Source organism: Sinohyriopsis cumingii, chromosome 9 (assembly GCF_028554795.1).
Source record: "Sinohyriopsis cumingii isolate HCF-2022 chromosome 9, ASM2855479v2, whole genome shotgun sequence".
NCBI classification, from domain to species: Eukaryota; Metazoa; Mollusca; class Bivalvia; order Unionida; family Unionidae; genus Sinohyriopsis; species Sinohyriopsis cumingii.
Window position 1 is genome coordinate 100,323,581 of NC_142969.1, and position 13,960 is coordinate 100,337,540.

The 13,960-nt window shown below is 37.7% G+C and overlaps 1 protein-coding gene across 1 annotated transcript in view; it reads left to right on the plus strand.

The window, feature by feature from the left end:
* Positions 1-13,960, plus strand: part of LOC149792343 (serine-protein kinase ATM-like) — a 360,810-nt gene that overhangs the window by 103,708 nt on the left and 243,142 nt on the right. The window contains exons 10-11 of the mRNA XM_089970917.1: positions 4,148-4,208; positions 8,172-8,326. Of these exons, the coding sequence (XP_089827043.1) occupies positions 4,148-4,208; positions 8,172-8,326 (216 nt within the window). The remainder of the gene's footprint in view (positions 1-4,147; positions 4,209-8,171; positions 8,327-13,960) is intronic.

The window sequence follows — 13,960 nt, forward strand, 5'->3', positions numbered from 1 at the left end:
CTCCTTGATGCATTATCTTCATCTTAGTGATAAATCATTACGAAGATAAGGCCATGCATTTTGTGATATGCACTTTTGTCCACTATTACTTTAGTGTCAAGTTTACAGTTAGAGAAAGTTTGAGTTAAAGTTTTTAATATCAAGTTGCTTATATTTCCTAAACCCCACGATGGATTTAAAAAATACTTTGGATGAATCATTAATAAACTAACACAATTTATTCTGTGGTATGCACTCTTGCCCTTTTAATGTTTGAGGTCAAGGTCATTACTTAAAATATTTGTATTAAAGTCTTGGTTACATTTCCTTATGTTTAGTAATTCCCTTTTATTGGATTTCCTTATGTTTCCTATTCCCCTTTATTGGATTTCCTTATGTTTCCTAATTCCCCTTTATTTGATTTCCTTATGTTTCCTAATTCCCCTTTATTGGATTTCCTTATGTTTCCTAATTCCCCTTTTTTGGATTTCTTTATGTTTCCTAATTCCCCTTTATTGGATTTCCTTATGTTTCCTAATTCCCCTTTATTGGATTTTCTTGTTTCCTAATTCCCCTTTATTGGATTTTCTTCCCACATTGAATAAATCATTATGTGGTAATACAATACTTTCTATGACATGCTGCCGCTTTCCTCTTGACTTTGATATCACATTTTGCTTTGAGTATAGGCTCAACATGCAAACCCTTGGCTTGTTTAATAGCATTGTTCATTCATACTTACTGTTATAAAGCAGTAGGGGGACTGCTATACTATATTCCAGCATGAAAGTTCGCAGGTTTACTTTTACACAGGTAACTTTTATTTAAAGGTAATAATAGTCCAAGTTGGTTAATTCATTTAGTACTTGATAACTAATTTTGATAATAGGATGGTAATTAATGAAGATAAAACAAAATGTATGATTTTTGGGACATCACAAAAGCTACACAAATCAGGGAACCCAGAACTATCTCTTGCAATAAATAATAATCCATTAGAAAATATCAAACATGAAAAGCATTTAGGTGTGTCCATAGATAATAATTTATTATGGAATGACCATATTGATAAGCTTTGTAAAACACTGTCATTCAGAGTAGTCCTACTCAGCAGAATCAATAAATATTTACCATTGGAAACTCGCATTCTATACTATAAGTCATACATTCTTCCAGCAATGGATTATTGTTCATATGTATGGGGAAACTGTGCTAAATCTGAGCTTGATAGGATTTATAAACGTCAGAAATGAGCAGCACACATAATTCTAGATGCATCTATTGATCATCCCTCAAAAGCATTATTTACAGAACTCAAATGGTTCACAATATATGGCAGGATAGATTTTCAAAAGGCAGTTCTTTTATATAAATGTCTACACGGAGCTGCACCAGAGTATATTCGGGCCTTTTTCAACACAATACCAGTTGAGATAAATATCACATGGAAACCTTCTAGCACCAAAACCAAGAACAGCAAATTAAAAAGAGTTTCCAATACTCTGGTACAGTTCTGTGGAACAAGCTTCCACTACATGTAAAATCTGCTGAACATATTATAGTATTTAAGAAGAGATATAATGATCATGTATGTATTTCTAATATATAATGGAATTTAGTATTTTAATACTAAACATGTTAAAATAAACAGTAATTATTACTATCTTTATATAATGTGCATTGTTGTACTCTCCTTAAGAGGGCCTCAAGGGAGAATAGTCCTTGACTAATGAGTCACCCTCTATAAATAAAGCATTGTTATTATTATTATTATTATCATTATTGCTGCTGCTTAAAGACTGCTAAAATGTCTGATTTAATTAGTGATTGCAATTAGGTTAGGGAAGTATTTTTGACAAAAGATTTAAGTGAAACAAAGCAGAGAAAGTAAGGGACAGTGAATATAAAATCTACCTTGGCAGAAGGTCAGCATAGTATTACATTGGCATCTGTGCTTATGTCTTTCCAGCCACAGGTTCATATATAACCTCTGTGTTGTTCCATCAATCAAATGTGCTGTGGTTAAGGGAAGAGGTCACACCCTTCTTTAGAAATGACCAGTCCAACCTCCTCCTGGATTTCCTTGTATCCAAAATACAGAAGATTTCAGGTGATATCGATCATTCCACATTAAAGAAATTTCTTTAGGAGGAACCATTCAAGATGGAGACAACAGCATCTGCCTGTATTTTTTATGACTGGTAGATTCTATGGCCATATGGAGTTTCTTATACAGGATATGTTCTGCTGCTGGTCCATAGTGTCCTGGCTGGGATTAAATCCAAAATGTAGAAAATTGAAGTTAGTTGCATCTCAGGGATTTTGTATGATCTTGTATACATGGGGATGAATTTCCTCACCAACAGGGAATTAGTACTTGTTCCTCTGGACAGAATAGACAGTCCAGGTACTGTAAGCCAATACCTCATTGTTGGCTCACTTGATATCTTACTACCGTGCACCTTGAACTCTGCAGCAGTTTTCCTTTGGTGAATTTTTAAACCACACAGGAAACATCCTGACAGCCAGGATTTCTATAGAATCAGAAATTAACCACCATTTGAGTTTAAAGGCTTGGTTTCTGATTGGAGTCCCCATGCAGGCTCCTGAACCCCATTCCTACCATTTCTTCAGGGTTCATTGAAATAATAGAGTTGTTGTGTGATGGTCTTCTCTGACAACACTTTGCTGCTTGCATAACTCAGACACTAACAAGGCAAACATACACCTTCTCTGTATGGGGATATTTTGAACCTCCTTCACTGAGCACCATCATAAGGGATTACTCTCCGAGTTTTTTATATCCTTGGCTAGAAGAATATTCTAGTTAATAGTCTGTCCAGGAGAGGGTAAAGTAGTCCTCACTGAATGGTGGCTACATCAGTCCATAGCAGTGTCCTTGTTCAGAGTGTATTGAAGACCCTTGGTAAATATGTTTGTGATTATGCTGAAATACAGACTCCACTTATACATTTCTCCAGTCCCAGACCAGCAGGCTTGGCCAGTGAATATCCTCAATGTGAAGTTGTATAGTGTGTTTACTTTTGCATTTCCATCATTTAGAATTATTCCTCAAGTGCTCCAGAAAGTCAGGACCCAACATGCTACAGTTCACAAGGCCTAGGCATTGGTGCAGACCTTCATATTTTTTTTAATTTTTTCCGGTATTTTGAGCTGCAGGTGGAATCACTCATGCATGTTGTGTTTTTTGTCAGAACTGCTCGATTAAGCATTGGGTGGGGCTTCTTTTGAACTTTACCCTTCAAACTGTTTTTCTTCTGTCTTTAATATGTGTGAGATAAATAAGCAAGATTCATGATTTGTCATTACAGAAAGTTGCTTATGGCTATCTTCAGGAGCTCCACTCCCTACAGGCTTCCTGTCTCAGTCGTATCTGATCTGGCGATGATCAAGAACGACTCTTTTGCCCAGTTAGGGCTTTATGATTCCGTTTGGCTGCTTCTAATTGGAGAAAAGAAGTGTCTTCTTCTTTCTCATAAGGGCTTTGCTTATATTCAACATGGACCATTTCCTGGTGGATTGTCCTCTCAGTCATGAACTTGTCAGTCCCTTACTGAGAGGCACATTCATTTGTATAGTTTGAAGAATATGAAGATCGAGCTTTTGCTACCTTACATTCATATCCAACAGACTGCTTCTTTCTGCCCTCGATCTTGGTGCACCAGATCAAGGGCAAATTTGTTTAGGTGTCAAAGGTTGTGTTAGAAAAAGTGGCCAAAGCTGATGCTAACTTACAGTAGTGGAAGTCCCATGATAAGAGAGAATATTGTATTCATATACCAGTTTTGAGATCATCACCCTCCCTTCACAGGACAATTCAGCAAGACAACAGCAGCAGGTATTAAAACAGTTTTTGGGTGGAGGGGGTGGAACTAGTTTTAATGATGTAGTACCTACTTCATGCTATTGCCAGATTCCCTCCTGCCACACTGCTCTGATGTCCCACAAGCAGCGTAGGTCCCTAACAGAAATGACTACTGCACATGTGTTTTTTTTTCTATTGCTGACTTAGAAAATGTTCAGTTTAATTGGAGGATGTAATTATCATGTATATCCATCCCAGAATGGTCAGAACATTAAGTGATGCAATATAGATGGATATTACATCATTAAAGTTACAACTACATTTTTATATATTTTTATATAGGACAAAAGAAGCAGTTCTAAAACCAGACTTCATCAGTTTAGCAGTGGATGTTTGCCATCAGGTAAGAATGCTTTGCTTATTGAAAAAAAAGGATTTTCTACATGCAGAATATACCAAAACCTCTTGTAACATTTGTTTTAATTATGTGATGGAAGAGGAGAGCATTTTGCAGTTGTCCACTCTGTAACAATTTTATTGTGATGGCATCCAAACTAGTATACTTTGTGCCATGAAATTCATATTTTCATCACAAGTAAATATATAACATGATTAAAATATCACAGCAATTTAAAACTCGACTGGTCATAAGCCTGAAGAGCTTATGAGATGGTCTTCCATCCATTGTTTGTCTGTTACCTGTAGTCCATCCATCTTTGTTATTGCTGTTCTGCGTGAATTACATGAAACTGTACACACACATAAATTTCATGATCTTCCTGGTCCATATTTAAAATGGTACAGCTCAGATATCCAATATAGCCACCACCATAGCATCTTGAAAACCATGTTATCGTTATTCCTACTAAATGGAATGTCGTATCAACATGGGGTTTTCAGCAAGTCTTAATAAATCTAGTTTGGGCCTAAATGAGAATGGTGTAGATCTGAATTCCAATATGGCTGCCATGGCAGCCATTTTTTCAATCTGGCTATAACTAATCTTGAATGCATGGTCACATCAGCATGGGGTTTTGCTAAAAGACTTCTGATGATGTCTAGTTGGTACTGATTGAAAATGGTGCAAATCTGATGCCCAATTTGGCCACCATAGCAGCCATCTTGAAAATCTTGTTATCATAACTACTACATCATGCTGATCTGATGTGTCCATCTTAAAAATCTTGTTTTTGCTGGTCCTTGTATATAGAAAGTCATTTTGACATAGCATTCATTAGAAGAGTTCTTATGTTGTTTAGTTTGTCCTAAATAAAATGACTAACCCTCAACATAGCCACCATTGTGGCTATCTTGAAAATGCCCACAAATGCATCAGTCCCTTTCTCGATTATTGTTTTCAAACTTTTGGTTTGAGGTTTTTATGTTAAATGCCCTTTTTTCAACACAAGTTGGGCCATACATGGCAACTAGTAGATTTGGTGGAGGATAAACCTGGAAGGAGCCACCAATTTATAGGAAGTTAGTATCAAGCTTTCTCACATACCCACAATGGCTGAGCTGAGACTCAGATCTTTGCAGAGAGAGGTAAGGAGTCAGTGATTGGTAAAAGTAAGATCCTAATGACCACATTGGGCCCCCATACTATTGGACTTGAGACTTTTTTGGACAATGACTTTGTCAGCACAAATAGGAGGAAAAAAAAAATTAAGGCATACTTTTATTTATCTGTGGATCACCTATTTAGATTTTCAGGTCATTTTAGGAATTTTTTAACTTTTGTTTGCCTTAGGAGGCATATATTTGCATTTATATTTAGATGAGAGTTGATTTTCTGGTAATTTAATAATGTCAGTTTTTATTAATACCTTATTTACCTATCTCATTACCTAGTGTTTTGTTTTTTTTAGCCTTGTTTGCAAGATTAAGCAAAAAATCCCATAAGAAGTAGGTTTGATAAGCATATTTGTATTCATGTATAGATTAGCTGATAATGGAACTAATTTTCTAATCAATTCATCCATTTTTATGCACATTTTTCATCTTGAATGAATCTGATTTCAAATTGTCCATGACATCATTTACAGGAGATATACACCCTGATTGCCTGTTTTCCATAATTCGGTTCCACTGTCTTTATCGAGGTATTTGGACTTTTCTTTCAAATTTGGTATGGGGCTTCATTTTCATGGTACAGTGTACGAGTTTAATTTACATAATTGCATCAACTCAATGTACAGAAGTTATGTCCTCAGATAACGCCATTTTCCTATTTTGGTTTATGCAGAATTACTTCACTAGGAATTGTTGCATGTAGCCAAATTTGGCATGCAGGTTTTCACTGATTCAACCTTGAATTAATTTTATTTCAGCATTTCCAATTGTCATTAAGATGAATCGTGGCCTCTGATTAGCCATCCTCCTTTGGTTTCCACAATCATAACTTTCCAAAGGAATGTCAGATATCAGTCAAGTTTATTATGTGCCCTGATGAAACTTTGAATAAGTTAATTTCCTGCATTCCATGTTGTCACTTTTGTCAATTGATTGCCCATTCCTTGAATTTAGGTTTCCCAACACGAGTTCCTCTCCTTAGAGCATTGTCAGGCAAATTGTAGGGGATACTGGGTCCTTTGCCATGCAACCATTGTTGACAGCTCTAGCTGGTGGGAGCATCTGCTCTTTGCCATGCAGCCATTGTTGATAGCTCTCCTGTAGTGAGCAGGGTCCTTTGCCATGCAGCCATTGTTAATAGCTCTCCTGTAGTGAGCAGGGTCCTTTGCCATGCCGCCATTGTTGATAGCTCTCCTGTAGTGAGCAGGGTCCTTTGCCATGCAGCCATTGTTGATAGCTCTCCTGTAGTGAGCAGGGTCCTTTGCCATGCAGCCATTTGTTGATAACTCTAGTTGTGAGCAGGGTCCTTTGCCATACAGCTGTTGTTTATAGCTCTCCTGTAGTGAGAACGGCCCTTTGCCATGCAGCCATTTGTTGGTAACTCCTGTAGTGAGCAGGGTCCTTTGCCATACAGCCATATGCTGATAGCTATAGTTGAAGTGAGCAGGGTCCTTTGCCATACAGCCATTGCTGATAGCTATAGTTGAAGTGAGCAGGGCCCTTTGCCATTCAGCCATTGTTGATAGCTCTAGTTGCGAGGAGGATCCTTTGCCCTACAGCCATTGTTGATAGCTCTTCTGTAGTGAGCAGGGTCCTTTGCCATACAGCCATTGTTTATTGCTCTCCTGTAGTGAGCACGGCCCTTTGCCATGCAGCCGTTTGTTGATAACTCTCCTGTAGTGAGCAGGGTCCTTTGCCATACAGCCATTGCTGATAGCTATAGTTGAAGTGAGCAGGGCCCTTTGCCATTCAGCCATTGTTGATAGCTCTAGTTGCGAGCAGGGTCCTTTGCCCTACAGCCATTGTTGATAGCTCTCCTGTAGTGAGCCGGGGCCTTTGCCATTAGTCATTGCTGAGAAGTTGCGTGCAGGGGCCTTTGCCATACAGCCATTGTTGCTAGCTCCTCTGTAGTGAGCAGGGGCCTTTGCCATGCAGTCATTTGTTTATAGCTCTAGTTGCGAGCAGGGTCCTTTGCCATGCAGCCATTGTTGATAGCTTCTCTGTATTGAGTAGGGGCCTTTGCCATGCAGTCATTTGTTTATAGCTCTAGTTGCTGCAAGCAGGGTCCTTTGCCCTACAGCCATTGTTGATAGCTCTAGTTGTTGCGAGCAGGGTCCTTTGCCATGCAGCCATTGCTGATAGCTCTAGTTGTTGCTAGCAGGGTCCTTTGCCATGCAGCCATTGTTGATTGTAATCAGGTGTAAAAGTTTCATTCTTCCATTTTGTATTATCAGCAAAGTATAGGCAATTTTTTAAAATCTAACTCTGCTGATGTTTTCACAATTTAGGGGGTTATTATATATGTAGTTTTTTACTTCTCATGTAGTTATTTTAGGTTATTATATCTGTAGTGTTTATGTTTTAACTGTTGGATTTAACATCATTTCTCTTACATTGTAGCATTTAGTCATGCATTTTGATGGATTCATTCCTTTGGACAAGAGCACAACATTACCTGCTTTAAAATAATTTCTTTTACCTAAGGCACTAAGTATAACATTCTTTCACAAAAATTGTTTACTGTGTTTTGCTTTTCTATTTTTGGCAAGACATGGAACATTCTGTTAGATTGTTGTTATGTATATCCGTAAACTAAAAATATTTAAGTCACTTTAAAATAACCAGTCTGAATGCAGCTTAATAAAACAAATATAAATGAATTTTATAAGTAACATACAGGGTTTTGAAACTTGACATTAGCATATTTTCATCATTGTAGGCATTTGAAATGTCAGAATAATTATAAAATATGGGAAAGGCTACCTTCAAATGATTCATGCATTTCTTTGTACAGTTGTTTAATGAGACCTCCCAGTTGATTGAAGTGACACAAACTGGCAGTGGAGATACACAGGGAGGATCAGGATCGAAAAAGAGACGTCTTGAGTCAGGCTGGGCAGCTGTGCGAGACTTCATCACTTCAACGGGACACCTAAAGGTTATACCCTGGTAGGTATTTTATGGTCTTTGGAATTGCTTGGTTCTTTACAATGAGACATGGCTAATAGGTTTTAGATTTAATATTGAATGTGGCAGTTAGCACCGATCCATTTTAAACAAAAATTGTAATTAGTTCTCATGTTCATGCTGTTAATTTGAATTTTGATTACTACCTGGATGAAAAGAAATAGCTCTAAAATTGTTGCAGCTCACCACTATGTAATTTAGAGTATTGGCATTGACACTACTGCATACACACGTTTGTACAGCCTCGTTACTTCTCAATCATTCGTTCTTCCTAGGCAACAGTTTAGAATGGGTTTCATTACACCCACCCCTTAGGGAGGGGGCTAACGTTGTACGTACATGTATATTAGTTGTAAATTCATTGTGAAATTTTGAATTTAGCTTCACTTCAGTTTTGTGTTTATGTTTATTTCTGGTGCATAATTCATGCTAGAATTGTCAAACTATACATTATGATCATGTGTGTCTGTGTTAGTGCCACACCCATACAACAGAAGACACAAGAACTAACCATTGCAGTTAGAGGATATATTTCAGCATTTCTGCTTTTATTAAGATCTGTTCAGCAGAAGTGTTTTGGATATTATTTTCTTCAGTTGTATACGATTTCCACATAAAAGTAGGCATGGCTGGGAAAAAGTTACAGTTTATTGGAATTGGTTCATTAAATATTCAGTTGAATTTGTTTTGTGAACCCCAAATTTTTGGGTACTACCTATCAAAGACATGTTTGTTAAGAGAACATTTGATGAATAATATTTTATTAAAAAATGATACCAGTTCAAGTTTGTGAGCTAGATTCTTAGATATTGTAGATCCTACAAAAGAACCCTTTTTGCATGTTTGAGTAGTACATCCAGTTGCATTATTTATTTTTTCATCAGTTGGAAACAATATCACAAATATTGTAATGATATTTGACCTAAAGGGTCCGAATTCAATAAAGACATGTCTTACAAAGTGAATGCTGTCAATAATAAGATGTACAGCAAATGAAATAATCACAAGTTAAAGCAATGCCAGCAGTACAGTGTGCCTAACAAGCATGTAAGGCTGAATGTCTAATTCTTTCAATTAAATAGCATACATTCGGTTATTATATACCATGTTCACATTGACACATTTTAGTAAACATTGCAACTCTACCAGCAACTACATCATTGTGACCTAATTTTCAATAGTTTTTAACAATATTTCACTTAAACATAAAAGCTTGTATGTAGATTAGGGGTGTTTATCAAACTGAAGTTTAAAATATTACTATAATATATTAATTTATAAATAAACAACAGACATTTATTTTCTTAAATTTTTGCAAACACTGGTTCAGTTATAATTTTTTTCAAAAACCTGTAAAATAAAAGATCATATAAACTGAATGTCATTGTTGGTGCTTGCTATGGATAATCAGGCTTGAGTCATTTGTACACAGGCTACCTTATTGTTTGATCATTCTAAAACAAAATTGATGAAAGAAAGAAAATCCTATTAACTAATATATAGACCAGTCTGTTTACTGAGTATGTGAGAGAAGAAGTAACCTCATTTGGGATTACCCAATCTCACATCAGATATAACAAGGAAATTCTGATGGTCTTTTAACGAATTTATTCATTAGTTTTATTTGCTTGCACCACATCACTATAAGCTACCGGTTAATCCATTTCCCAGACACTCTTTTGAAAATGTAAGCTATAAATATCAGAGAGCATTTAGTACATATCTGCCTCTGTATGGATGTTGTTCTGGACACTTCTAAGGTCCAATTTTGGATGTCTCGCTATCTCTGTGGCATCTGGGAGACCAACAATAGAAGTCCGTCATGTCTGCTTCTTGCATTTAGAAATGGTCCAGGAAGCATGTTCATCCTGAATTCCCACAGGACCATCAGCAGGGTCCTATAAAAGGATGCAGGCACTGTCCATCCAATATGCAACCTCAATTTAAACCTCCCCTTCACCCATCATTTGCCTGACAGGGTCACCAGAAAGGCCATGGGAAGAAGTCTTTTAGCCCCTCTCCCATTCTTCAGGGTGGGTGGGTGGTGGGAGGGGCCAGCTGTAGGGTCTTGCTTTCACTCCTGCTTCAAACAATTTCCAGAGTAATAGCCACCTTCCTTAGGTCACTGGAGACCTTTATCCTGCAGTATTTTTACAACTGATAGATCCGCAGTGCTTGTTAGAGTCCTTCAGATCTGTCTCGCAGCTGGTCCATAGTGATCAGGTGGGGCCTTTTGCAAACCTAGGAAAAATCTAGGCTTGTTCCATCTCATGATTTTGTATATGTGAGTATGAATTTCCTCAAGAACTAGATTTGATTGGAGTCCAATGTATGCACCTGAATCTCATTCCTATCTGTTCAGGGACATGTTTAGAGGGGGGGGGGGGCCATTCACTTGGAGCTGGAAGGGCTAGTTCTTCAAAGTTATTGGTACTGGGAAGAATTGACCCTAATAAGCATTTTGGAAATGAGTGTAGTAGTTTTGGCTCAATAGGGTTGCATCAACAAGGTGAGGAGTCAATGTGTGATGATATTCTCAGACGGCACATCATTGGCACTGTACCCATGCTGTTTGCATGTAGGTTTGGAATCTACCTTGGTGGGCAACCTTGGATGGGATAACCTCTCAGTTCATCATATTCCTGGTAAGAAAATAGTTTGGCTGACTCTTTCCGGGAGAGGCAGTCCTCAAGGTAGTCCTCACAGAATGGTCTCTGCACCAATCCAATGCCTAGTACCAGTCCCAACTGGGGAGGAGGAGAGACCCTTGAGTGGACTTGTTTGTAGCAAAGCTAAACAACAAAGTTCACTTTTATGTCTCCCCAGTCCCAAACCAGCAGGCCTGGGCAGTGGAAACATTAAGCCTGAAGTGGCATCATCTCTTCACCTATGCCTTCCCACCCTTCAGAATGACTATGCACATGCTCCAGAAGCAGACATGATTTTCCTGTTTTAAAGCAGAAATCCGCTTTTCTCCTGACTTGAATCCGATTTTTCTTGATATAGTCTGGGGTTTTTTTTTTTCCATCTCTGATCTGGTTTTTAAAAAATGGTCTGTTCGTTCCCATTCTGCAACGACTCTTGTAATGTATTCATTCCATATATTAGTTAGTCCACGACTCTCGTAAGGAGTATTCTGATTGGTCAGAATTCATCCAGTGAATCTTCGTGTAATGGAAACTGATGGCAATGGAAAGAAGAAGCGTGCTTCCAAAAAATGGCGTCCCGAGTTGTTGAGAGAGACCAGGACACGAGAAGTTAAGATAAAGGTTTCAAAACATATGGGAATAGGAATGGCTGGAGCAAGAAGTCGATGGAAATTTAGTTGGTCAGTTTATAAGAAAACTGAACACTAGAGGACTGGCATTTTCTGACCTCTGCTCTACGGTAATCGTGGTTGGAAGAATTTGGAACAGCACCTACAAAAGAAGTTGCATACGGAAAAATTGAAGGTCAGAAGGCTTCTGGAAAAAAGTGCAATTAATATCTATAAGAAGAAAGATTTCTTGCATGAGAGAACAGATGTAGCTCTCTGTTAGAATATGTGCACTGCAGCTTGAAAAGAAATAGGCTCGTGTTGAGAAGGAAAAGAAATGATTGCTCATTGAGCCAAAAAAGTTAGTGAAAAAGAAGGCTAAAGAAATCTTTGCCAAAGTCACAAAAAGAGCTAGACTGGCATAACAAGAGGTTGCGTCCATTGGAGAAAAAGACAAGCGAATGTATCATATGGGATTATTTGTATATAGTTGATGTTCTTTGGCATTTATTTTACAGATTTGTTATGAAAAGAGAGATGTATAATATTTTTCCTGCAGAAATTTAGAAATTATTGTGACTTAATTACGATGTAAACACTGACATGCGATGAAATAACCTAAGCACCAGTGGTAGTGGAGAACAAATCCATGTGACAATAAATATTGTGAAATCATTGAAGTCATTGGAAGCCCCCAAACCCCACTTTCAAATTTTCAGATTTTTTTTGTGGAATATCAAAATCATGTCTGAGAAAGTCAGGATCTTCTATACGCAGCTCATTTGTGGCTCCAGCAGTTGTGGGTCATTGATCTTCTTGAACTATTGGTTTACAAACCCAGCACATTGCCTCAGAGGAGGAATCTGCAACATTCTTCTGCACAGGAACCTTGATTCTCCATCATCATGCTTGAGAACTTTACCATAACAGATCAGAAGCATATTTTCTTTAGGTAAATAGTCATGGCATAAAATGTGGCCAGAGCAGATGCTAATATACAGTAGTGGACATTCCTACTGTACGGGAGAGGATATCCTTTTTTATAACAGTTGTGTTTTAGGTCATCAGCCTCCCACCACACTGTCAACATAGCAACAATTGACATATTGTTGATATTAAAATACAGTTTTTTGGGATGAAGACTAATTTTGATTATGTAATACCTGTTGTCATTGCCATATTCCCTCCAGCTACAACACTGATGTCTCACAGACAATGTGTCCCTAAAATGGAGAATGTGAATGGAGCTTTTCTTGTACAGACAGTAGTAATTTTCATCCTGGAAGGTAAGCAGTGCAATAGAAATGAGTAAGATTTACATTATTAAAAAATAAGGTTCATTTTGGTCTTGAATTTTTGTGGTGACCACTACGATGAGGATCAGTGAATGAACAGAGTTTGGTAAAAGTAGTATTAAATTTTAGAACAACTAATGTTTTTAGATCAGTAAAGGCACCTAAATGACTGGCAGTGTTGTACAACTGAAATAAGTATCTACTCAAAGAAACTTATTAAAAATGATTGAAAATTTTAATAAATGGAAATAAACAATGTTTTCTTTTAAGCGTTTAATACACTTTCAAGGCAAAAAATAGTTTGTACACATGGTATTGTCATATACACACAATCACAATTGCACAGACATTAAATAACAGATACACCAAGTTTCAGACTTTTAAAAGCCATTGTAACCATAACCACCAGATGAAGGATTTACTGCTGTCATTAGTTCAGGGGCCCAGAGTGGCCGAGTGGTCTAAAGCGCTCTCCGTTACGGATTACTGCCATCTCACCTCCGTCTGCGCTGGTTCAAGTCTCAGATTCAGCCAATGTGGGTATGTGAGAAAGCTTGCCAGTAGCTTCTCATGGGTCGGTGGTTCTTTCCGGGGATTTTCCGGGTTCTTCCTCCACCATTAATACTGGCCGCCATGTATAGCCTATCATGTGCTGAAAAATGGCGTTAAGCCCCACAACAACAACAACAACAGCTGTCATTAGTTCGGTACATTGTTGGAAGGTGATGCAAGTGTCATTAGGGACCAACCATTTAAAATTTGGGGTGGAGATGGTCCTTCTTTCTCACCATAATACTTTTATTTCTTCAGCTCAAGAAGGATCATATGAGATTTTTATTTTGCTGTTTTGGTCAATGGCCAGAAGAGATGATCTTTCATCCATCTGTCAGTCAATACAAATTTGTTATCACTAATTGTCCAGATCTAGTTGATCCTGAATGAAAGTTGCTGTGAAAACAAATATGGCTATGACAGTGGCCATCTTGAAAATCTTGATAACGCTATTTCTCCTGAGTGGATGGTCATTTCAGCATGGGGTTTTCACTAAAATGTTTAATTTGGTGG